The sequence below is a fragment of the Botrytis sinoallii genome (assembly GCF_014898435.1).
Source record: "Botrytis sinoallii strain Bc 23 chromosome Unknown BSIN_001, whole genome shotgun sequence".
Classification (NCBI taxonomy): domain Eukaryota; kingdom Fungi; phylum Ascomycota; class Leotiomycetes; order Helotiales; family Sclerotiniaceae; genus Botrytis; species Botrytis sinoallii.
The window spans coordinates 3,906,921-3,930,271 of NW_024066028.1; the positions used below are offsets into that span (position 1 = coordinate 3,906,921).

Consider the following 23,351-nt stretch of genomic DNA (forward strand, 5'->3'; position numbering starts at 1 on the left):
AAGTAGAAAGTTCAAGGGAGAAAATGGATACCTCGTCTCGACAACCCCCGAGTCTCCCAGATTAGGTCAAGATAAGCATGAATCGAGGAACCATAATCCAATCATGAACTCTCATTGCCTCTTCATTGCTTACTATTCCCAACTATTTCGTACCTTGACCAAACTCAGGTTTTTCCGATGAAAATGTTCTCCATTCATCAACATGGATAACCCTATCCAAATCATCACAATGCTACCGATAATAGGGCTACGCGGCACGGCCGATTTTGCAAATTTCTTATCGAAATATTCCTTCGTTCCGTTTTCTTCCCATGAACTTCTCATTTCACAAATATCATCATCCTGTGGAATATATATTCCTATCTCTTGCATACGTCTCCAATGAATTGATCATCCGACTCTCTTATCTTCAAACCGTCAGCCAAGGACGTTAAAATAGTGCCCCAATCTCCTCTGCTACATTATCGATCATTCTCGCTCTAGATATACACTCTTTGGTATATTCACAGATTTTTACTTTTTTGGCCAAGCTTCTCTTTCAAGAAAAGTTCACCGTTGATTGTGCGTTCGTTCGTTCGCTCGCTCGTTCGCCATGGCTTCTATCGACAATGCCGAGAAGAAGATCGACGAGCATAACCGTGCCTCGGATTCATCCAACGTCGAAAAAGGTGATATCATTCCGCGAAATGAAAACGCTGCTACGAGACACGAAGATCAAACAATTGCCATTCTCGAACTCGTAAAGGCTCAAGATGAACATCATCCGATGCATTGGCCTGCCTTCAAACGATGGGGTATCGTGGTGGTTTATTGCATGTTACAGACATTTGTTACTCTGACCAGTACAACTTATGTATCTGCTGAATTCTTGATCCAAGAGAAGTTTGGAGGAACTACTCAAGTCGTTACTCTGGGTCAGAGTATGTTCATTTTAGGAACAGCTGTCGGTCCCATCTTCTTGGGTCCATTATCGTAGGTTGAACACGACATATGACGCACAACGCGATCATCGTGGTTGTGTACAAGAATTATAACTGAACATTTACAGTGATCTTGGTGGCCGCAAATGGATTTATGTTATCAGCATTGCATTCTATGCAATTTTGAACTTTGTGAGTTATTTTCAGAGCAATCTTCACTCCATTCATTCTAACAAGTCTTAGGGAACCGCATATGCTCTTAACCTTCCTATGCTTGTTATCTTTATGTTCCTTGCTGGCACGGCAGGTTCTACTGCTCTTTCTAATGTCGCTGGTACAATTGCGGACTTGTTTGGTGACATTGATGGTGCCGGACAAGCAATGGCACTCTTCGTCATGTGTGAGTTTTAATTATATCCAACCCTTCATGCCATAGACAAAAAATACCAATGACGTGCACACAGCTGCAAACATTGGTCCATCTCTTGGATCTCCCGTTGGAGAGTGGATCGCCGACAATGCAAATATGGGTCTCAAATGGATCTTCTTGATTAACGTAATTATCGGATTCGCATTCTCTATCTTGTTGTGTTTTATCCCAGAAACACTACCAAGATTGGTTATCGCCAAAGCAGCTGCAAAGAGTGAAGCTGTCGATGAGCAAGAAGCTGCCATCTTGACAAGTAGACTCAATGTTCTCCACGAAATGAAGTTCATCACAACCATGACATTCAGAATCATGTTCACAGAGCCAGTCGTTATATTCCTCGGGTTGTACAACGGTTTCGCCTACGGTATTCTCTTCTTATACCTTGATGGTGTGTTTGATGTTTTCGTCGTCAACAATGGTCTCACTTACATCGGTGCCGATCTTACATACCTTAATTTCGTCGTCGGAGTAGTGGTCATGTTTCTCTTCGTTCCGGTTCAAACTTGGTTCTACGCGAGAGATCGTAAGAAGCATGGTATCAACCGTCCAGAAGCTAGATTCATCACTTCTTTGGTTACCGTCTGGCTTTTCCCAATTACACTTCTTTGGTTCGCATTCACATCTGATGGAAGCGTATCTTATTGGTCACCAGTTGTAGCAGGTGGTGTTCTTGGTTTTGCAGATCCATTATTGTGGCTTAGTATGCTTAATTACATTACTGGTATGTAACCCCTTCATTATACCGCTTACATCTCGCTAATTTTCATCTCTTCAGACTCTTATCCCAACGTCGCCGGTGCAGCAATCGCAGCTTTCCTCATTCCATCTTTTGCTCTCGCAGCAGGTCTCGCCCATCTCGGTGTCCTCATGTTCGATAACATGTCTACGAAATGGGCTATGGGTACTATTGGATTCATTAGTATTGGTCTTTGTGCTTTGATTTACTTTATCTATTTCTTCGGTGCAAAGATTAGATCGAGATCGACGCTTGCGAGAAAATATTAAATGGAAGGGATGAAAATGATGGATGAAATGTAACAGTATGATTGAGATGGGATAGCGTGTATGAGATTTGTATTACATTGCATTGGGTTGCGTTGGATCGGGACAGGATAAAAGCTCTTGAGCGGCGGATGGATATTTTGGTATCTGGAATTCTGGATTGGTTGCGAATGTCATCGTTCTCGATATGTTGACGCATATATGAAAGACGAATTTGCATACGTTATGTTATGTTATGAACTGAGTGGAAAATAATTTGAATCCTTTTTTTGTTCATACATTTAATACCCTGTTGTATAGTATAGATAGCGCAAATTTTGTCAAATTATGAAATTTATAGAGTAAAAATCATCATTCCTATTTTTATCATCATGTGCTTGGAGTTTTTCAATCTTGATTCTTGAGTTGTGGAATTTACTATTTTTGTGTTCGTAGGCGTAATGATCAAATTAAAACCTCGTAGGTAGTTTGAAAACTCCTTCCTTTCCGAACCTCTCTTACTATTCATGTTCTGCTTGTGTGTAGCGTGTAGCTTTTTGGGATGTTAGGATGGGATGTTAAGATGTTAAGATGTTAAGATGTTAAGATGTTAAGATGTTAAGATGTTAAGATGTTAAGATGTTAAGATGTTAAGATGTTAAGATGTTAAGATTTGAAAGGAGAGCAGATTCGAGATGGTGGGTAGGTGGATGGGGGTATAGTTTTTGGTTGTTGATTGTTGGATTATTGGATTATTGGATTATTGGATTGGATTGTTGGATTGTTGGTTATTGGATTATTGGATTGGATTATTGAGTTAGATTTGTTTTGAAGAGAGGAGAGGGAAGGGAAGAGAGGGGAGGGAAGGGAAAGAGAGGGGAGGAAGAGAGGAGAGAGAAGAGGGGAGAGCGAGAGATATAGAATTACTTATTTTGATTTTTAGAATTATTAGATAATTAATTATGAGATAGATTTAAGAGAACTGGGAATAAGAATTTAAAGGGGCATAAGAATTGAAAGGGGAATAAGATTGAAGGGGAATAAGAATTGAAAGGGAATAAGAATGAAGGGGAATAAGAATGAAGTGGAATACGAATTGAACGGGGAATACGAATTGAAGGGGAATAAAGAAGGGGAATGGGAAGGGGACTGAGAAGGGGAATGAGAAGGTGGGTTAGAAGTGGGTTAGAAGGGGGGTTAGAAGGGGGATTAGAAAGGGGATCATTATTGGATACCTATATATAACTTTTTTAATTTTTTTTGTTAATTCTCTATTCTATAAATAATAAACGTGAAGTGAGTAACCATCATCAAATCATCAAATATTTATTTTCAATTTCTAATTTTCAATTTCTATTTCTGAAAAAAGAGAAAGGAAAAAGTAAATTTGAGTTCCGATAATATACTAAGAAATATATATTTTATTATATAACCTCGGGAGTAAGTATCTAGATAGATCTAAGTCGCGTCGTGTGTAGAGAGATTGAAAATGTGATTGTGGTTGAGGAATCTGATGTGATTATTGAGGTAGTATGAGGTTGGTTGGTATTCGGATGTGGGTTGTGAGGAGGGAAGGGGAAAGGGAAGGGAGAGGGAGAGGGAGAGGGAGAGGGAGAGGGAGAGGGAGAGGGAGAGGGAGAGGGAGAGGGAGAGGGAGAGGGAGAGGGAGAGGGAGAGGGAGAGGGAGAGGGAGAGGGAGAGAGATTTTGAGATTTTTGCTTGAGATTGAGAGTTGAATTTATATAGTCTGGTATGAATTAGAGGAGCTTGAGGGAATGTATGAAAGGGTTTTGGAGATGTATGACTAGGATTTGGGGAATCTAGGTTTACCGGATATGTGATATTAAGATATTCAGATATTCAGCTAGTATCGCTTGGTGTATAAGTTGAGAGAGTAGAATGTGTGAAAGGGGTTGTTGGAATATGAGTTTAGATATAGAGGATTGAGATATTGAACTTGTATTATCTGATATGAATCAGAGTAGAGGACTTGGGGGAAATATTTGAATGGGTTTGTTAGATGTATAATATCGGATATTCAATTTGTATTGTTTGATATTAGTTGGGGGCTTTGTATGAGAAAGAGTATCTGGAATATGAAGTTATTGAATATATTATATTGAGACATTCAACTGTTATCGTCTGGTGTATAGTAAGTAAATGAGTTGAGGGAATGTATAAAGTTTGATTAGAATATGTATTTATTGGATATATAGAACTGAGATATTGAACTTATATCATCTGATATGAATTAGATGAGTTGATCTGCGTGTATGAACAGAGAATAGTAGGATAAGAATTTATCAGATATATTAAAAAAGACTTTCGACCATGTCATCTTACATACTTTGATAACGTCAATTGACACAACAAAGAAACAACCCCATCCCACAAAATGAACCTATCCAACTTTCTTTGTCATCTTCTTTCTTCTTTATCAAGCATCTCCAAGAACAATACAATTGTCTTGAGAACAGTCATCAAGTCGACGATGTAGATGCATCGCCGTGAAAAGATGAAGAACAGGAATTGAACAAATTCGCATGGGGAAGTATAAATGGCTGGATTACGTCTGAGAGATGTTATTTCTTTAGAACTCATAACTCATTCATAATACCTTACTATTCATACATCTATAAGCTATATATCAGTTGTCTTTTTAACTAGATTTAGAAAACTTCACTGCTATTTACAATTATGGCTGATACCGTCATGCAAGATACTGTCATGCAAGATGCTGATATGCAGGATACCGTCATGCAAGATATTACCACGCAAGATATTACCACGCAAGATACCACCACGCAAGACACTGTCGAGCCAGGCGTCGTGCGAAAAATAGCCAAGATGAGAACCCCCAGAAAAACCGGCTCGGAGATATCCATATACCACAACAAATGGAAACCCTGCGAAAAAGTGCTCCTTCTGCACCTCTACACCACCCACCCCGATATTTCTCGGCTGGCAAATGGCGACTTCCACTACCGGGCCGGCGCCCTCGCGAGCTTGACGCGCGACATGACGGCCGAGTCCGTCAAACATTACCCCGGAGGCTCGTTGCACGCGTCGGATCCATGGGTTCCCAGAACGTACACGGATGGAATGATTCAAGTCGCGGTGCGACGGTGGATTATGGAAGAAGATGACTTGGCGCTTGAGTTGGAGGCCGAGTTGAACGCTCACTTTGGTATTGTTTCCGACACCGCAGTGAAAGAGGCCGCAGTGAAACAGGCGGCAGCGAAACAGGCCGCGGTCGAAAGGCGAGCACGGGAAAAGAAGTCAAGAATGGCGGAGAAATTAGCGAGAGAATTGAAGCAGCGGGAGGATGCTGCTATACTTCGAGAAGAGAAAGAAAGGAAATTCCAAGAGGTCATGCGCAAACGTGGAAAAGAGCGTATTAAAAATGTGAACGAGGCGCTTAGATTAGCATTTGCAAAACCTAAAAAGCCTGTTATCATTGACAAGACCGATGCTTGATCAACTCTGACCTCTATTTCTTAACTCGTGCTCTCATTCAAATCTAGGCTGGTCTTAGTTTCCACGCAATCTTCTCATTTCCACTGCTCTGCTAAACCCATCGTAACTTTGAAATTTAAAATAAAAAAAACCAATTTTCCTTACAAACCCATAATCGTGCCCCAGTGAAAACCATTAATCACCGTGGTGTCTTGCGTTAACACATAACACATATTGTATCTTCCCAATGAATGATATTGAAGTCCATACCACTAGAAGCAGAACATTAGATGCCGTCGAAAGGATCTTAGAAGCTCGAGCCGGAGATTAGACAGTTCCCGTCCCATCTCAAATCAAACACCTCATTTATCACTAGCATATATTCACACAAAAGCGAAACAAATGACTGACTATTCTGCAACAGACTGGCTTCTAGCCAATCTAACAGTCTGCAATCAATACCAATATAAACCACATCCATATCCCCATCCCAATCTTATTCACATGTAAACTTTTCTTCCACTTCAATATATTCTCCAAGAGTCAGTCAGCATTTTCCTTCTCTCCGCCTAACACCTTCATCCCACCCACTTACCCAATCTCGATTCTTAATTTTAAGCTAACTTTAGATACTTGGAATGAATCATGTTCAAATCCCAGATTATTCAAAAATTGGCACTCGAAATCCAAAGCCAAGGCTGAAGCATCACATCAAAGCAAATGCCCACCCCAAAAAGTCAAATGCCTTGGAACTGAAGGATCGAGATATCAAACCAACGAACAATATATTTTGCAGTCTGCATATAGCAAATATAGCACAGAACATCATGTTTTATCTTCCAATGTTTTCGTCAAAAAGCACACTTATGCAAGACCCCCGATAATAATTTGTGTTCTCATGACACACGAAAATATTTCTTGTTTTCTTAAAATCATCATCATTATCATCATAATCTTAATTTATACCATCTGTCCCAACTGATTCGTTTCAATTCATACCGCACCATACACACTCAAAGATTCTCCACTTCCATACAGTACAGCCGTACCATTGTACCTCGAATCCTGAGACGCACAATGTAAACGCACGCCCACGTGCATAAATTTGCACAGAAACAGAAATCAAAACAGACCAGATGATGATCAATAAATCCCTTTCAAACGCCCATTGCATATCCTTATGTCCAAAGTTCATCATTCCCCAAGTTGCTGTGATTACTCAACTGTGATTTCAGCAGTTGGGTCTTTCCTAATATCCAATTCCATTAAACCTTCTTTCTTATCAATGACAAGACCCTTCTCGTTGGCCAAATGCAGAAGACATATGAAACAATAACTAGTCGAGATATCATTCATGACTTGCTTTGGATATACAGTCTGAAGGTTTTGCATGACGGTTGTAAACTGAAGGGTTTCATTTTCGTCCGTAGGAATTTTGACAGGTGGGGTTGGGAGTCGTGACGTAGAAAGTGACATGTCCTGTTTCAATTTGTTAGTGATAACATGAGTGTACTATGAGGAACAGATAAACTTACTGGTTGTTCAGGCTCACTAAATCCAATGCCCTTCCATAACTCCTCTTTCAACCTCCTAACGTCAACCTTCTTGGCAACCCTAGCATATTGCACATATTCAGGTCTCAATCTTCTACTTTGTGTGACCAGCTGTGTACCAAACGCGCCCTCTTCTCCGTCTACACCTTGAGCTCCGGCATTTAATATGGCAGCGATACCACCAATGCCTGCGCCTTGTCCTTCAGCTCCAGGCGAAAATTGTTCACGTGCGTCGGCGAATTCCATATCATCATCATCATCTATACCTGGCATGGCCAAACCGTCGTCTTGGAAGAAGTTGGCGTCATAATCTCCATGAGGCGGAGCTTCATCCTCTAATGTGTGAGCAGGTTCTTCTTTTCGTGCCCAATAATCTTCACCAATCTCGCCTTCAGGGATATCATCCTCCTTCTTTTGACCAAAAGTACCGGGTTTGGCACCGAAACCAGATTTTCGACTACCCATTCTAGCTTTAGGTTTAAGGAACAGACGTAACAGTTGTTTGGAGTTGAAATGCTTGTCATCGGGAAGAAGATTTCTTGTCTTGGACTTCCAATCTTTCTTTGGTAAAGATATCGTAGCATTGGTTGGTGCATGAGTATAAATGGTTTCAGCCAAAGTGGCATTTAAAGGAGAAATGAAGTCGATTTCGAATGGCTCTTTCTCTTTGCGCGGCTTTGTAACTGCTGGCTTGTTGACGTCTTTGATCTTTCGTATTCTCCAGTGTTCGGGACCGGCCCAATTCTTTTGCAACGCCTCGTCGAAATAACTCAAAATGTCATCATGGCCGCCTTCCTTCTTTGATCCACGATCAAGAGATATGATGTACTCGCCGGTTTCGGGGTCAAATGAACCAGCGCCTCCTTCTCCATCCTCTCCATCGCCACCATCATTATCGTATCCCACATCGTGGACTCGCATGCGTGGCTCGATTGCGGCATCACGAGCCCAAGCTTCACCACCTTCACCAAATCCAGCATCATCTGGAATATCAAAATTTCCAAGAAGTCCATCGTCGTCATCATCGAATCCAATAGGGTTATCATCGTCTAGGAAAATCCCTGACCTATCACCAACACCATTGTCATCCGACTTGTCTTTCTCTTGTCGCCAATCTTCTGGTGCTTTTAAAAATGGAATATCCATAGAACCAGATGGATCTCCAAGGTCAAAATTCTTCAATGATGGACAAATGTCTTGTTCTTCAAGGAAATCCAAGTTCGGGAAAAATTTGACTCCCAAAGCTTCCACATCTATCTCCACGTCTTCTCCATCATCTTCGTCATCCTCATCATCTTTTAGAGTGACGTTTGCCGATTCTAAAACATCTTCCTCATCCTCTTCAATGGCATCATCCTTTCGTCTTCTACCCCGTCCTTCTGCCGAAGCGTCACCTGCGTCATCGCTACTATCAAAAACAATACGCCCTTTAGAGTCAATAGAGAGATGATTTAAAAGTAGACCTTTAGCACCCCCCTCATCGAAGTCTGCAGATGCTTTTTTAAATAAAGGATCAACGGAGAATTCAAGTTCGAACTTCTTCAATTGTAATGCTGAGAACGAAGTTGCAAGAGTTGCTTCTGATGAGCGTTGAGTCTGAACTTATGATTAGCTATGGGTTTTCTGATCAATTATACCAAGTGCACGATTTGACCAAGACAAACAGGTATCAAAATCAGACTTAAAGGTCGGGTGAACCTCGGGATGCAAATTATTTCAAGTACTTTTTGGGGAAAAGCACTAGAACCAAAAAGCTTGCTACTCAAAGAAGAAATTCCCTATGCAGTCCCCCAAACCAAAAAGGATGAAACGAAAGAGATGAAGATGAAAGAATTGAGAATCGAGGATGCAAAACATGGAATGGCGCCCAGCCCTAATGGATCTTTGAGACTAAAACCCTTTTGAAGAATGGATCATGGATCGATATGCGTTGGTTGTGTCCATCATTGTGCTCGCCGCTCTACAGGATCAATTCCACCAGTAGAAAATAAAATGAAGCGAAATAAGAAACAAAAAGATTTTGGAACATACAACAGTGGGGATTCGCTGGTGGTCACCCACCCAACTACTAATCCACCGATCTGAAGCTTGTGTATGGCAGAGCGGACGGGATGCCCAATTTTCTTCAGTCTGTGGTCGTATGTACCAGAACCATTCTCATCCGATGTTATATTCAGATGAAAGTCCCCATCTGTATGTCGCTAGACAAAAATCCAAAGACGTCCATCACACCCTACCACTCTGGGGCAGATAAATGATGTGCGACCGCAATTCTGCTTCACATCAAATGTGATCTTCCATATCTCAACTATGAGATTTGGCTTGTTTTGAAAAACTTGTACGTCGATTGGAGAAGAACAAAGTAATAATGAATGTAGGTGGCACATACCCTTTTCTTTGCCTTCTTCCTAACAACTCCATCTTCATCTTCTACCTCTTCCTCACTCTCATCTCCTTCGCCTTCCTCATTGTCGCCCCTTTTCTTCTTGTTGTTCCCGCTATCTGCCAATCCACTCAAAAGCTTGCCGGTCTCTGTAGCTACACTGTCGACTCGACTCGTATAAATCTTTACACACCCATCAAGAGTGTAACTGGCCTTTTGAAAATTGACTCCATCACCCTCTTTCAAAAGTGACATGTCATGAAAATAATCAATAAGCGCAAAGTTCCAAGAATTCGCAGCATTGATTTTGTTGTCTGTGGCCATCTTCATCCATTCCTCGAAGTTTGCGAGAATTGGAACACGCTTCATGGGAGTGACTGCGTTTCCTCCAACCATCATAACCCCGCCATCCAAATCATTCTCTTTTCCAACTCGCCCCGGAGTTCTGTGGTTCACTGACGGTGAGGAGCTTCCTGCTCGTTCGAAGTTCACTAATTTCCGTGGAGTCGCGGCCTTTTTAATTTCGTTCATCTGAGTTTCATGGTGGGCATTTCTCGATTTTAATCGTTTTGCTTTTTCTCGCGCATCGTCATTGAGAGCCAGTTTCACTGGCGATGCATCATTCAAAGGTACCCTGCCATCAATCAGTATTGAAAAAATCTCGTTCTGCAGAGCGCACGCAAACGAAAAGCATCATATCTGCCAAAGATATGGGCATTAAACACCATAGCAACCAGGGCAATCATACTTCACGGGAGATTTTGCAGGAGTTGGTAGAGAGCCAGAAGCAACTCTACCTCTCTTCGCACTTGGGTTTTGTGCGACTCTAGGCATATCAAGAAATAATAAAATTGTCGCAATAGGCAAATGTGTTGCAATGATGTTAAGTTTGAACTTTGTTTATTTTCTATTATTTACATTTGGTAGGACAGCGGGGACCGATTACCCAACCCCGACGCGAGTATTGCAGCCTTAGGTATCAAAACATTTGCTTACATAAGTTGATTCAGAATCGGGATGAGACCTTTTCACATTACATGGTGATTGCCACATCAATTACGCTGAGAGGATGAGCTCGATTCTTGAATAAGATAATACATCCCATTTCAATTTCAATTTGGCACCAGATAATATCTCCCCTCAAGTGTTAAGAAAGTGTTATTATATCCTTCCTATCGGTACCTACTTCTCGTCAGGAACACGACGAGAAACACCAGTGGATGTAACCTTCAAGGTTATCTTGTTACTCCATACACGTTTGCCGTTAATCGCCCTTGTCTCAGGTTTATCGATAACCTATCTGATATCTAGCACTTCTAGAGGTGGACCATCAGACCCAGTCATTAGCCACACATACGTGCGATTACGATGTTCTTTGCCATTCACTCTTATGACGAAGATTCCTTTTCCTTAGCCCAGATTACGACTTTGACTTTGAATTTCTACTTTTATCAGAAGCTTTTCCTTCCCATGTAGGTACTAATAACTTATAATACAATTATCATCGCAATCGCAACTGCAATCGTATTGCTCCAACAAAAGCTTCAGGTCCACATCAGATCATGCATCAAGTATGCATCGAACTTCTTTGACTAAGGTGTTATCCCGCCCACCAAAACGTTCCAGATATAATTTTCGAGCTTTCTATCTTACCATATTGATTATTTCATTATTAGCTGTGATAAGTCTTGTCGCAGATCAAAGCGCGAAATATCGTTACGGTTCTCAATATGGTGTGGCACAAAAACGAGCATTGGATGCGCTGGACAGTAGAAGACTTGTGAAACGGGATGAAGAGGTTTGTATATACAAACAAGCTACGCCAGACTTTGTGCTCACATCAATACCATAGTGTCGCCTTGTCCATCATGCCGAAGATAAATGCCAATTCATATTGGCGAATTGCCCCGATGAAACTGCAGGACTCCTCAATTACCTTTCGCTTTACTATTGCAAGCTACCAACGGCCCAGCCTTTAGCTTTCACCATTCTTACATTATGGCTTGGACTATTATTCTCGACAATCGGAATCGCTGCGAGCGATTTCTTCTGTATCAATTTGTCGACAATTGCGAGCATATTGGGTATGAGTGAGAGTATGGCAGGCGTAACATTCCTAGCTTTTGGTAATGGTAGTCCGGATGTATTCTCGACTTTTGCCGCAATGGGTTCGCACAGTGGCAGTCTTGCGGTGGGCGAGCTCATCGGCGCAGCTGGGTTTATTACTGCAGTTGTCGCAGGATCCATGGCTTTAGTCAGAGAGTTTAAGGTTGGCAAAAAGACATTCGTGAGGGATATTGGCTTCTTCATAGTTGCAGCAAGCTTCAGTATGGTATTTCTTGCAGATGGTGCTCTCCACTTGTGGGAATGCTTTGTGATGATTGGGTTTTACCTTTTCTACGTGGTGATAGTAGTGATGTGGCATTGGTACCTGGGAGGACGACGACGTCGTCGTGAAAGAGAGGCCGCAGCTCGTGGTCAGTACTTGGCAATGACAAATGAAGAGATAGAAGTTATCGAGGAAGATGGGGATGATGAGGATGCGCCAGCAGGAGAAAGAGACTTCCGTGGTAATGAGGATTTCGCGGCATTGGAACGTGGCTCTAGTCCTCATCCACGAGTGCCTGAAGATGAAGAGAGTGACGAGGATGGAGATGAAGGCAGATATATTGCTGCCGAGGTGGCTAGCAATATGCGAGTGATACGGCCGACCGGTAGCCGGAGGAACACTTTGACTCCCATCCGTCCTAGTTTGGTCGGTGCTCTAGAGTTTAGGTCAGTTCTATCATCTTTACAGAAGTCTCGAGGCTCCCATGGACCGCCGATAAATTTGCGACGATATTCAGATGACCCGTCAACATCATTTGATCAAATCAGGACATCTGCCACAACATCAGCTCCGGCTTCTGAATATGCCTTGAGCATAAATCCTATTGAGGGTGGTGAAAATGAGACACAGCGCCCCAAGCTAGATACAGTACGCAGTAGAGCCGTCTCTATGAACGCTGCGTCATCCCTCAAGCCACCGGACCCCGCAGCATTCACAGTCGCAGATGTGCCGGACATTGGTATAATGGCAGCTACCCCCACTTTTCCTCAGCTCCTAAGAGTTCCATCCCCAGGCCCCAAATCGCCCACAGTCTCTATCTCGCCTCCTCCGTCCTTCGATGGATCACAAAATGACAGACTATTCACAAACAGCACGTCGCGTTGGAATGACGATTTGTTGGCACCACCCGGGAATGAATCTCCAGCAGCATCACCCCGGCATCCACGTTCACCAAACTTAGGCCCTGTAAGTTCACAGGCAAACTCTACTAGATCACGAACAGTACAACGACCTCAGCTTCAAATCCCAAGTTCATCAAGAGATAGCTCGCGAAACCGGACACAGTCGCCAATATTACCATTTCCTATTTACACGGACTCTCCACTCTTGTTGTCAGGGAATAGTTCCAAGGCTCCCAGTATCCTGCTGCCAGATTCTGAAATCACACCCGAGTCGGTTAATTTGGAGCACGAGTTGCACTGTCCGGAAAGGCCAATAAGATGGTGGCCATATCGCATATTACCCAGCCCACAAATCGTACTTACAGCTCTATTTCCTACACTATGCACGTGGAGAGATAAGAGCCGATGGGATAAGTTTATCAGCGTCATTTCGGCCCCTAGCATCTTTCTTTTGGCAATCACATTGCCAGTGGTTGAGTCAGAATCTAAAGACCAGGAAGAGACAAGCTTCATTGACCAAAGGAGGGAATCAGGCACATCGAGGAGAAACACCGGCCCATTACTGATCCCAGATAGTCCATCATTCATTTCAGAAGCAGGATCCGAATGGGTAGAATACCAACGGAGTCGACGGAACACACAGACTGATGATTGTCCTCGGTCCCCTATTTCAGATTTTGGTCAACACAACACCGCGGCGGTAGCCATCTCTGCTGAGCGCCATCACATTCATTCGCATCAAATTCCCATGTCACCCACCAAAAATATAGGTCCGTCTCACGAGGATGCGATTCATAGCGGACCCGGGGTAGAACATTCTAGAGACTGGAACCGCTGGCTTGTCGCGCTTCAATTGTTTACAGCTCCTCTTTTTGTGGTATTCATATTTTGGGCCAACACTGACGATGGTGACTCGAGGTCGCTCATACGTCTACTTTTGTATTCCATTCTCGGGTCTCTGGTGGCATTTGCCATTCTCGTATTAACGACGACACATTCGAGGCCCCCTAAACATCGATTCGTGCTTTGTTTCCTCGGTTTCGTCGTTGCCATTGCTTGGATTTCCACCATTGCCAACGAAGTTGTCGGAGTTCTCAAAGCATTTGGTGTCATTTTAGGTATCTCCGATGCAATCCTTGGCCTTACTATCTTCGCCGTTGGCAATTCATTAGGAGACCTCGTCGCCGATATCACAGTTGCCAGATTGGGATATCCTGTTATGGCATTGAGTGCTTGCTTTGGGGGGCCGATGCTAAATATTCTCATTGGCATTGGTGTTAGTGGCGCATACATGACAATTAAAGAGGCCAACCACAAACATCACAAGCATCCGAACAAAGATATCAAATATAAGCCATACGAGATTGAAGTCAGTGGCACACTAATGGTCAGCGCCATCACTTTGCTGATTACATTAGTCGGGCTTCTCATTGCAGTACCGATGAACAAATGGGTAATGAGTAGGAAAATTGGATGGGGTTTGATTATTCTCTGGTCCATCAGTACAATGATTAATCTTGCCGTGGAGGTTAGTGGCGTTTGGGGTGATAATCTGGACCTGTCTACCTTCTTTTCATAAAATTGAGGATATTTTTGATGTAGATGATGAATTATGTTTAATAGTAGAAAGGGAAGGGGGTAGAGTTGTACTATACCCAGAATATATAGGTTGCTTTTTTGGTATGATTCTCAATGGCTATGTTATTTCCAGCATCAATACTTTGTTCAAGATACGAAGACAAGTATTCTCAATCCTAGTATTCGAGAATGGTGATTCGTATCAGTCTCGCCTTTCTATGACTAGGTAGTATAGCATTGTATTGTATGGTATTCTTCAAGGGAAACTGATTCGTATTTTGAATAATAAAGCTTTCTCTGTTGAACCAATTGGCTATTATCAACAAGAGCCTTTTCTCTTTGACCAATGGAGTCTCCCCTCAAGTGTCACCTATGTAGTTGGTATAAAAGGCAATCGCCATCTATCAGACAGCCTTTGGACTACAATAACCTTTGTAGATTTTAATATTTGATTGATTTCTTTCATATACATGAGCGGCCACTACCTATGTATGTATTTAGATAAACGATTGAGTCCATAATAAATACCTGGGTACTCTTTTGAACATCAGACCTCAATTGCAGCAGTTTTACTTTTACCCATCACTCGAAAATCTAGACCAAATCCGATATTGGCCTTGTATTTAAGGCACGCATGCCAACTTTCCGAAACTTAACCGGCTCGAAGCACTAATAAACTCCCGCCCCGCTACAGCACATCAGACAAGACAAGACAACAAAAGCTCCCTCCAACCCTGAATTAGGATAACCAGCAGGATACCTACGTAACCTTAACAATTATTCTACCCCTCATCTCATCTTTTTTTCGAAATCATCCAAGATCACTCTTGTGAGGCGCCATTGCTTGCGACAATCTATTAAGGCCCAACACTTTCTTATTAAGACTACAGTATCTTCTAGCCCTCGAGTTAACTTCGCTGGCTATCGCGATAATGAGCACCATGCTCCCGGGGACACACGTCTTCTCTCATCAACATCAATATAATCCGCAGGTCGACCAACCATGGATGCACCAGCAGACCCACCTTCAACAGGCGCAGCAGCAGCATGCAGCGGCGGTTCAAGCAGCTCATTATAATCGCATGGCGGGTCAAAATCAAAACCACAACGCCGCTGTACCTTCCATTTCTTCAAATCACGGACAAGACGCAGCAGCCATGATCGACTCCAATGTTTCAGAAGAAAATAGAAGGACTTTGAACTTCATTGCAGATTTACTTAATGAAGACACCAGGGAAGCTGCTCTCCTGGAACTCAGCAAGAAGCGCGAACAAGTGCCAGAGCTTGCATTGATACTGTGGCATTCTTTTGGTAAATTTACGCCTTCGGAAGGGGTAGCTTTATGACATGCTGACAGATCTAGGTGTGATGACATCACTTCTTCAAGAGATAATCTCAGTCTATACTCTTCTCAATCCCTCCCAACTCACCGCCGCCGCATCAAATCGAGTCTGCAACGCCTTGGCCCTTCTACAATGCGTAGCTTCTCACAATGAGACTCGCGCCCTTTTCTTGAACGGTTGGTTATCCAGACATCATTGATATGACGCAGAACTGACATTAGTAGCTCACATCCCGCTTTTCCTCTACCCTTTCCTCAACACGACTTCCAAATCCCGACCTTTCGAGTATTTACGTCTTACCTCCCTTGGAGTCATCGGGGCCCTTGTCAAGAACGATTCATCCGATGTCATCAATTTCCTCCTCACTACTGAAATAATTCCATTATGTCTTCGAATCATGGAGACCGGGTCAGAACTTAGTAAGACAGTTGCAATCTTCATTGTGCAGAAGATCCTTCTCGATGATCACGGTCTTAATTATATTTGTGCTACCTATGAGCGATTTTATGCTGTTGGCACAGTACTCAGCAATATGGTTTCACAACTTGTTGAACAACAAACTGCGCGATTGTTGAAGCATGTCGTCCGCTGCTTCCTTCGGTGAGAATACATCCGAGATTTTGATTTCGATTCCGCTAATATGAATGTCAGATTGAGTGATAATGCGCGAGCCCGCGAAGCCCTCCGCCAATGTCTCCCCGAACCTCTTCGCGATGCCACTTTCTCCTCGGTCCTTCGTGATGACGCTGCTACCAAACGATGCCTTGCACAACTCCTCATCAATTTATCCGACAATGTTGTTGAATCTTCATCGGGTCACCAAGGTCTCTAATATCCACTTTCTAATTCCACTTTCAATGTACAATTATAAAAGCACCGATACGACGCAAACGAGCATGGGGGATTTCATCTTCGGTTTTGCATAGACATCACGATACCCGGTCTTTCTTTTCGGAAATGTCGTAGGTCTTTGCAGCTGGTCATCACAGGTTTCATAAAAGCATTGCGGGTCAAATGGGGTTGGTCTGAAGGGTGTATTGCGCGGCTTGGTTCAATGAAGAAGGTAGGAGTTGGCAGTTACTGCTCCTCAAGCGCACCAGTCTGGCGAGGGCTTCAAACTTACACCTCCACTCAAGGTGGATGGTTATTTCTTTCATTATTTACATTGATTGGTGTTTATTACTGTATTTGGTTGTTTTGAGGGCGTTGGGGATATCTTACATGCTGCGCTATAATATAATGCTGCTAGGGAAATGGGTTGTAAAGTAGGCAAAAACTTCAGCGTTCAGGAATAGAGATATACATTCTTGATATTAGCATTGAGCATTGAGATAGCTTATCAACATTGTGAATATGAATAATGAAAGTAAAGCGGGGACGGCACAATGTTACAATCTAGAAGTCGAGGGTCTGAAAGTCTGAGGGTCGGTCTGAGAGTCTGATGAGGGTTATTATTCGGTCTGACAGATCACAGATTTGACAGACCCTATGACTCTACTACACTACACTGCATCTGGGTCTCGCACAAACCTTGATCGATTTTCGGACTTGCGGATTTGATATAATATGCCGGTACCGGGTTACGTTTATTGGGACTTGTTGGGGATGTTCAATGGCGGATACAGCACTTAGTAATAGTTATCAATACACGCCATTCTACCAGCCTACCTTGCAATAAATATTCTAGATGCGGGATGAGATGTACCTGGCGAGCCTGGCTCGCCCGGGTGCCCACTGCCCAGTCTCTTGTGCCGAGTCTTGAGCCAGTGAGCCAGTGGACGAGCGAGTGTACGAAGCTGAATCATCATCAATCATCATCATCATCAATCATCATCATCATCAATGCGTACCTAGCATGGTGATCTATCACACAATATCAATGTGTCTCATTCCGAAGATTCCCCAGAATGAACAGGATGAATAGTAATCAAACCTCGGATTTTTTTGATTCTCCTTCCCCTTGACCACACATCCACCCACAACCCAACAATTCTGGGGACAGATGGATGATACTTGAATGAAAACGTCACAGATCGGTACATCTATCTGCAACAAAGGAACCACAGCCACCGTCAAGCAGGTGGTGCATCGTATATTGATTATTAATCCCTAACTTTAAATCTGTTGATGGTTTTAGTTCTTACTTTGCTCACCAGAGCTACCCAATTACCAAGCATCAAATTCCGTGTACCCAGGATATCGTACGGATTTACCTGGACCCTACCGGCTAGACTCAACTCTACTTGCATCACCTTCCCTTCCATCTCAAAAGGTTGAGCGGGCAGAGGAAGAAAAGAGAGACGGTACAGTCAATCGGCTGAAGAAGAAAAGCTGATAAACCTTGTCTTCAGCCTTCTTGCATACCCACCCTACCTGGCATATACATAGAAAAGAGAAAAAAACAGAGAAAATCAATCTGATGACTGGAGTAGAAAGATTATGCTACTGTCGGCGTTAATGTGAATTGTTACTCAACCAATACTTCATCCACAAATCATTCCACGGCTGACAAGGACGATAAGAGAAGACAAGACAAACTACTCACCGGTCGATATAAGGCGTGGCCGGTCATATTATCGCCGTCTCCAATAAGTGTGTGCTTGACTTGTCTATAAAGCCGATCTGGTCCCACCCCCGCATTCAAATTGGTCGAAGATGAATTCTTCTTATGTCAGTCTTCCCATGCAGCAGGACGATCGATATGCTTTGACAATTCTTACTGAAGCCGCTATGCAAACCGATACTCAAGCTAACTACAATCCTTCATCCAATAATTTCAATACAATGTCAAACGCCACCGGCAATGTCTTTCTGAGTAGTAATCTAGCTAAAAACAATTGTGTCTCGACCGTCCAAGACACCGTTTACCATTCACGTGCACCGCCTATCTCGACATCGATTTCTTCATCCGAGATCAGTAATCGTCCTACCAATACATCGCAATATCGTTTTCCACCTTCAATATCCAACCTTCTCGGGGACCACACAAGACCTCACCAAAATATGCAGACACTTGCTTTCAATTCCACAGAACGAACCTCACAAGATACCTTTATGAACCATCCATTCCAATCAATCTATTCCAATAGTCTAGGAATTTTGAACGCGGAGAAGTACGATGATGGGAGGGGTTCCATCGGATCTCATAATCCTAATATGATGAATATGAAGGGTCAGATGCAAAATCAAATACCATTTGGAGTGGTGGAGAAGCATGGAGATAGCAGTGATACAAAACCACAAAGTGAAGAGAATGAGCATGGACAAGGGAAGAAGCGAAGGAAGAGAGTCAGAAACGAGTCTCCAAATCTTGATGACGATGATGATGATGAAGCTCGAAAAAAGGCGAGAGGGAGACCAAGAGTAGATACTAAAGATGAAACTGCTGCTGATGTAAGTTTCCTCCGTCTGGGTGCAATATGTCTGTTCTAGAGGCAAAACATTTTTAGCTTGCCAAGTTAGATTATCTGATCTAGGATATCAACTCTATATGTTCTCCAATGCATGTTGGAATTCATCACATTGCTAATGATTACCCAGAGGCGAAGAACTCAGATTCGAATGGCCCAGAGGGCCTATCGACATCGCAAAGAGACAATAATTTCTTCTTTAGAGAGGCAAGTCCAGGAACTTAAAGGTACAAATGAAGAAATGAATAATATATTCATTAACCTCTATGACTTTGCCATCAGTAGAGGTCTTCTACAACGCGAGCCGGAGTTTGGTCAACAACTTCAATCAACTACGCAAAGATTCCTTGCACTCGCAAAACAAAGTGCAGGCGATGAAAATCCAAGGCATAGAGATGACTCGCCAGATAATACCACACATGAATCTCATGGTGAGGCCAAACATTCTTTGACAAGTCAGAACACTCAACACCCGCCTCCCCTTATTCTGCTCTCAGATGAGCCGACTACTACCGAGACGATAAACCCGTGGGGCGGATACACTGTAACGAAGGATAATAGTTCCGAAGAAGAAGAAACGCAGATCGAATTTAATCAAAACGACACAGAAGAACCTAGACAATATGAGATAATCAGCAGGGCAACTGAAGATAACGCGAGTTTTCCTTACGACTGGACGAGCATTCAACAATACCGAGTCGAGATACATTCTCCTACCAGTAACTATTTCTTCCAAAGCTTTTACCCTCACGCCGAAGTCCCGCTTCCAACTACACATTCCTACTTTGAACTTTCATTTGCACGTAGAGTGCACCGCGCAACGATGGAACAAGGCTACAAGTTACTCACAATGCCAAATCCTCCACAACAACAATTCGAAAAGGCATTTGGCTATTGCTTGAAATATGAAACCAAGGAAGAATGCATCGCGCGATTTCAAAGGGTTCTGAATACTTCATCAAAGGATTCTCTTCAGAATTGGCGCTATCCATTAGTTCACCCTGGAGGATCGGGTACATACTATCCCAATCAAGACTCTGATACTGATAATGAGTTGATGCCCAAATTCCGTACCGGATTCTCTATGGGCCCCTTTCCCACAGCCTTCACACCATTACTAGAAAACATCAGTTCTGATATGAAATGTACCCTTCCTGGGTTTGAAGGCGAGTTTTTTGATCCTAATGACGTTGAAGGTTATCTCAGAGGTCATGGATTCGATCTTCATCCAGGTGCCGACTATATCACAGGTCAAATAGAACTTGAGGTTTCTTCCGATGCCCACAGTCCAGGGACTGCTAGTACTGACTCGATATTCCCACCTACACCTCGGAGTCTAGTTGGCAAAGCCCTTGATGAAACCAATAAAAATGCGTATAATCTCGATTATATCAATGGTAACCTAAATAAAGAAGCTCAAGCTAGTGGTATTTCCCAGTTTCTGACATTTCCATCATGGAATGCTAGTATCCCCAGAGGGGCTAATCCTCTTGATTTATCCGGTCCAATATTTGATGGTACAGCCGGTCCCAATTCTGAAACTTCGAGTCCCAAAGTTAGTACCAATAGTAAACGCTATACGGAGAAACGTACTGTGACTATTAAAGTCGAAACCCTGATCAGAGGTATGTTGTTTACACGTTGATATTAGGATCATAGCTGATTATCAATTTTCAGAATTGATTGGTGTTGCATGCTGCTTGGGACGTGCCCCTGGATACAGACGAGCCGATATGGATGCTGCGATCATAAATGCAGCAAGAGAAACTGGGTTTGAATGAACTCGCGAGCACGTTTAATGATTTCTCTCCACAATTTCTGGGCCGCTATTTTCGTACCTGCTCAAATGTCAGCACTCAACGCAATGCTGGCTAATTTTAAAAAGCACTTCATGGCGCCTGCCAATTTCTTCTGGATTTTAATTGTCCATATGATCTGGGAGATTGGATAGACCGATATTTACCTGCACTCTTGAGACAACATCTTAATTTTCTGAAAATTGCTGTATACATATTTATAAGCATTCATCGCTATCCACCACCTTGTTCGCACGATTGTCAACATCCCTTATTCACTTACGACGAACATTCCCAGTTCAAAATGGCCTATCAGAGTCAGTAGATTCTCGTTCATCATGAATCAAGGGCTCAATAGTATGTATACTGATTTTTTATAGGACCTTTTGAAGGGGCTGACAAAGCAATTCCGGATGCGTATCGAAAGGTAGACGAGCCTACTAACACCAGAAAGGACCAAAAGGCGGAAAACACGGGCATTAGAGTCGAGAAATTTACTATTATCCCAGGTCATTTTGGTGCCTATGTCCATGCGCCAATTTCCCCGGTGCTTCCTCCTCGGTCTACCATGTTTGAATGGCATAAAGAACGTCGAAGAACACCTGCAACCATTGAGAAGGTGTTAATCGAAGAACTCCAGAAGATGCGCAGTAAGATAATCCGTTTACAACAAATCTATTCCAACAATTGAAGCATCTCAAAGATTCTGAGCCCCTTGATTGCTGGAAAACAGTCTTGACTCTTGAAAGCGAGATCGCTTTCAACGGATGCGACTGACTATATACAGTCGCCAAAGTTCTTGAAGCCCCCAAGAGATCTGCGTTTAATTCTCAACCATCAATTTTAAATGGGCGATTACAACAAAAGTTTCCAGCACAGAAACTCCACGCGATATCTGAGATGGATAGAAAATCATTCGATATCAGATGGGCTGGCTACATTTGGGCCGCCGATGCGGAGAAATTATAAAAGGTAGAAGCGGTCCGTGCTGATATTGCAGGGTGGGAATTGAAAGCGCCTTCATCTGCGAACCTTGAATAGAGACCCAAAAAACATGAGATGGGAGATAAGCAGTCTTCGGAAGATCTTCTGTTGACACACTCGGAATCTTCGGTGGGGTATGAAGATTGGTACTCTAGTTTTGGAACTGCAAGTTCGGAGGAGGATGCTGGTGGTCATTAGATTATGCTTGGATGCGGGAAGGGAAAGGGAAAGGGAAAGGAAAGGGAAAGGGAAAGGGAAAGGGAAAGGGAAAGGGAAAGGGAAAGGGAAAGGGAAAGGGAAAGGGAAAAGGGAAAGGGAAAGGGAAAGGGAAAGGGAAAGGGAAGGGAAAGGGAAAGGGAAAGGGAAAGGGAAAGGGAAAGGAAAGGGAAAGGGAAAGGGAAAGGGAAAGGGAAAGGGAAGGGAAAGGGAAAGGGAAAGGGAAAGGGGGGAAGGGTAATGTATTACTTTTGTCTCTGAAAGGGGAAAATATGGAAAAGATGGGAGATGGGAGATGGGTGGGAAGAGTAAGATAGAAATTCAGCATAGCGAATGTGAAATTAGCGAATTTTATTAAAGGGGCTAGGGGTTTGAATATTGGTTTCTTCAAGTTCTTTAGCGTGCGTGCTTTATGATATACGATACTTCTTATGATTTTTATTTACGCGGCGTGTTTTATCGTATTACATACTCAATCACTTGCGTCGAGCTGTACTTTTGTAGTTATAGGAATTGCAGGAATTGCATGAATTGCAGGTTCAATTTATAATGTTAATAGGGAACGTGATGTAATGAATGGATTGATGAGTTTGAGTTGTGGGGTATGGATGTAAGTGTGAATATATGTGAACATGAGTGTGAAGTTGTCAGTGGAGTGAGGTATAAGATCTAATTGAGTTTTCAATTTTTGATTTTTTGTATTGATATCGATATGGATGTCTCATTTAAATAAGATGAGGATGGGGATGGGGATGGGGATGGGATGAGGATGCTTGATTGGCCGAGGCTTTTGAGTGGATTGTAGAGCTAAGAATGTGAAGGGAGAAGAGGGAAGGGGGAGGGGGAAATGGATATTTAGATTGTTAGGCAAGAGATGTACGAGGTGGAGAGGGATTATGAGTCGGGAGTTTGTAGGATAAGGAGGCGGGGTGTTGGGCATAGAGGTAAAATGGGGACGAAATGAGTTTCTAGTCGGGATGATTTTTCTGTTATTATTTGGGAGGGAAGGAGGGGCGAAACAATATATTTATTGCGCTGTCCACACTGCTTCCTAACGGGATACTGAAAAG

At 42.9% G+C, this 23,351-nt stretch overlaps 7 protein-coding genes across 7 annotated transcripts; 6 read left to right on the top strand and 1 right to left on the bottom strand.

Annotated features, from left to right (window-relative positions):
- Window positions 1-592: 592 nt before the first annotated feature.
- Window positions 593-2,355, top strand: EAF02_000892 (uncharacterized protein; the record flags this gene model as incomplete). The annotated part of the gene is made up of 5 exons (XM_038896940.1): window positions 593-972; window positions 1,049-1,112; window positions 1,164-1,320; window positions 1,385-2,071; window positions 2,126-2,355. 5 exons carry the CDS (start codon window positions 593-595, stop codon window positions 2,353-2,355), a joined length of 1,518 nt encoding a protein of 505 aa, XP_038763799.1.
- Window positions 2,356-5,028: 2,673 nt separating this feature from the next.
- EAF02_000893 (uncharacterized protein) lies at window positions 5,029-5,808 on the top strand (the record flags this gene model as incomplete). Its single annotated transcript, XM_038896941.1, has 1 exon — window positions 5,029-5,808. The coding sequence occupies one exon, from the start codon at window positions 5,029-5,031 to the stop codon at window positions 5,806-5,808; it is 780 nt and encodes a 259-aa protein (XP_038763800.1).
- A 1,194-nt stretch (window positions 5,809-7,002) lies between these two features.
- On the bottom strand, window positions 7,003-10,557 carry EAF02_000894 (uncharacterized protein; the record flags this gene model as incomplete). Its single annotated transcript, XM_038896942.1, has 4 exons — window positions 7,003-7,266; window positions 7,323-8,936; window positions 9,730-10,357; window positions 10,472-10,557. The coding sequence occupies 4 exons, from the start codon at window positions 10,555-10,557 to the stop codon at window positions 7,003-7,005; spliced, it is 2,592 nt and encodes an 863-aa protein (XP_038763801.1).
- Window positions 10,558-11,296: 739 nt separating this feature from the next.
- EAF02_000895 (uncharacterized protein) lies at window positions 11,297-14,533 on the top strand (the record flags this gene model as incomplete). The annotated part of the gene is made up of 2 exons (XM_038896943.1): window positions 11,297-11,521; window positions 11,576-14,533. 2 exons carry the CDS (start codon window positions 11,297-11,299, stop codon window positions 14,531-14,533), a joined length of 3,183 nt encoding a protein of 1,060 aa, XP_038763802.1.
- Window positions 14,534-15,464: 931 nt separating this feature from the next.
- Window positions 15,465-16,707, top strand: EAF02_000896 (uncharacterized protein; the record flags this gene model as incomplete). The annotated part of the gene is made up of 4 exons (XM_038896944.1): window positions 15,465-15,843; window positions 15,896-16,051; window positions 16,100-16,475; window positions 16,527-16,707. The coding sequence occupies 4 exons, from the start codon at window positions 15,465-15,467 to the stop codon at window positions 16,705-16,707; spliced, it is 1,092 nt and encodes a 363-aa protein (XP_038763803.1).
- Window positions 16,708-17,777: 1,070 nt separating this feature from the next.
- On the top strand, window positions 17,778-21,066 carry EAF02_000897 (uncharacterized protein; the record flags this gene model as incomplete). Its single annotated transcript, XM_038896945.1, has 3 exons — window positions 17,778-19,268; window positions 19,416-20,910; window positions 20,963-21,066. The coding sequence occupies exons 1-3, from the start codon at window positions 18,531-18,533 to the stop codon at window positions 21,064-21,066; spliced, it is 2,337 nt and encodes a 778-aa protein (XP_038763804.1). The 5' UTR covers window positions 17,778-18,530.
- Window positions 21,067-21,385: 319 nt separating this feature from the next.
- EAF02_000898 (uncharacterized protein) lies at window positions 21,386-22,050 on the top strand (the record flags this gene model as incomplete). Its single annotated transcript, XM_038896946.1, has 3 exons — window positions 21,386-21,398; window positions 21,462-21,731; window positions 21,869-22,050. 3 exons carry the CDS (start codon window positions 21,386-21,388, stop codon window positions 22,048-22,050), a joined length of 465 nt encoding a protein of 154 aa, XP_038763805.1.
- Between the last annotated feature and the right edge of the window lie 1,301 nt (window positions 22,051-23,351).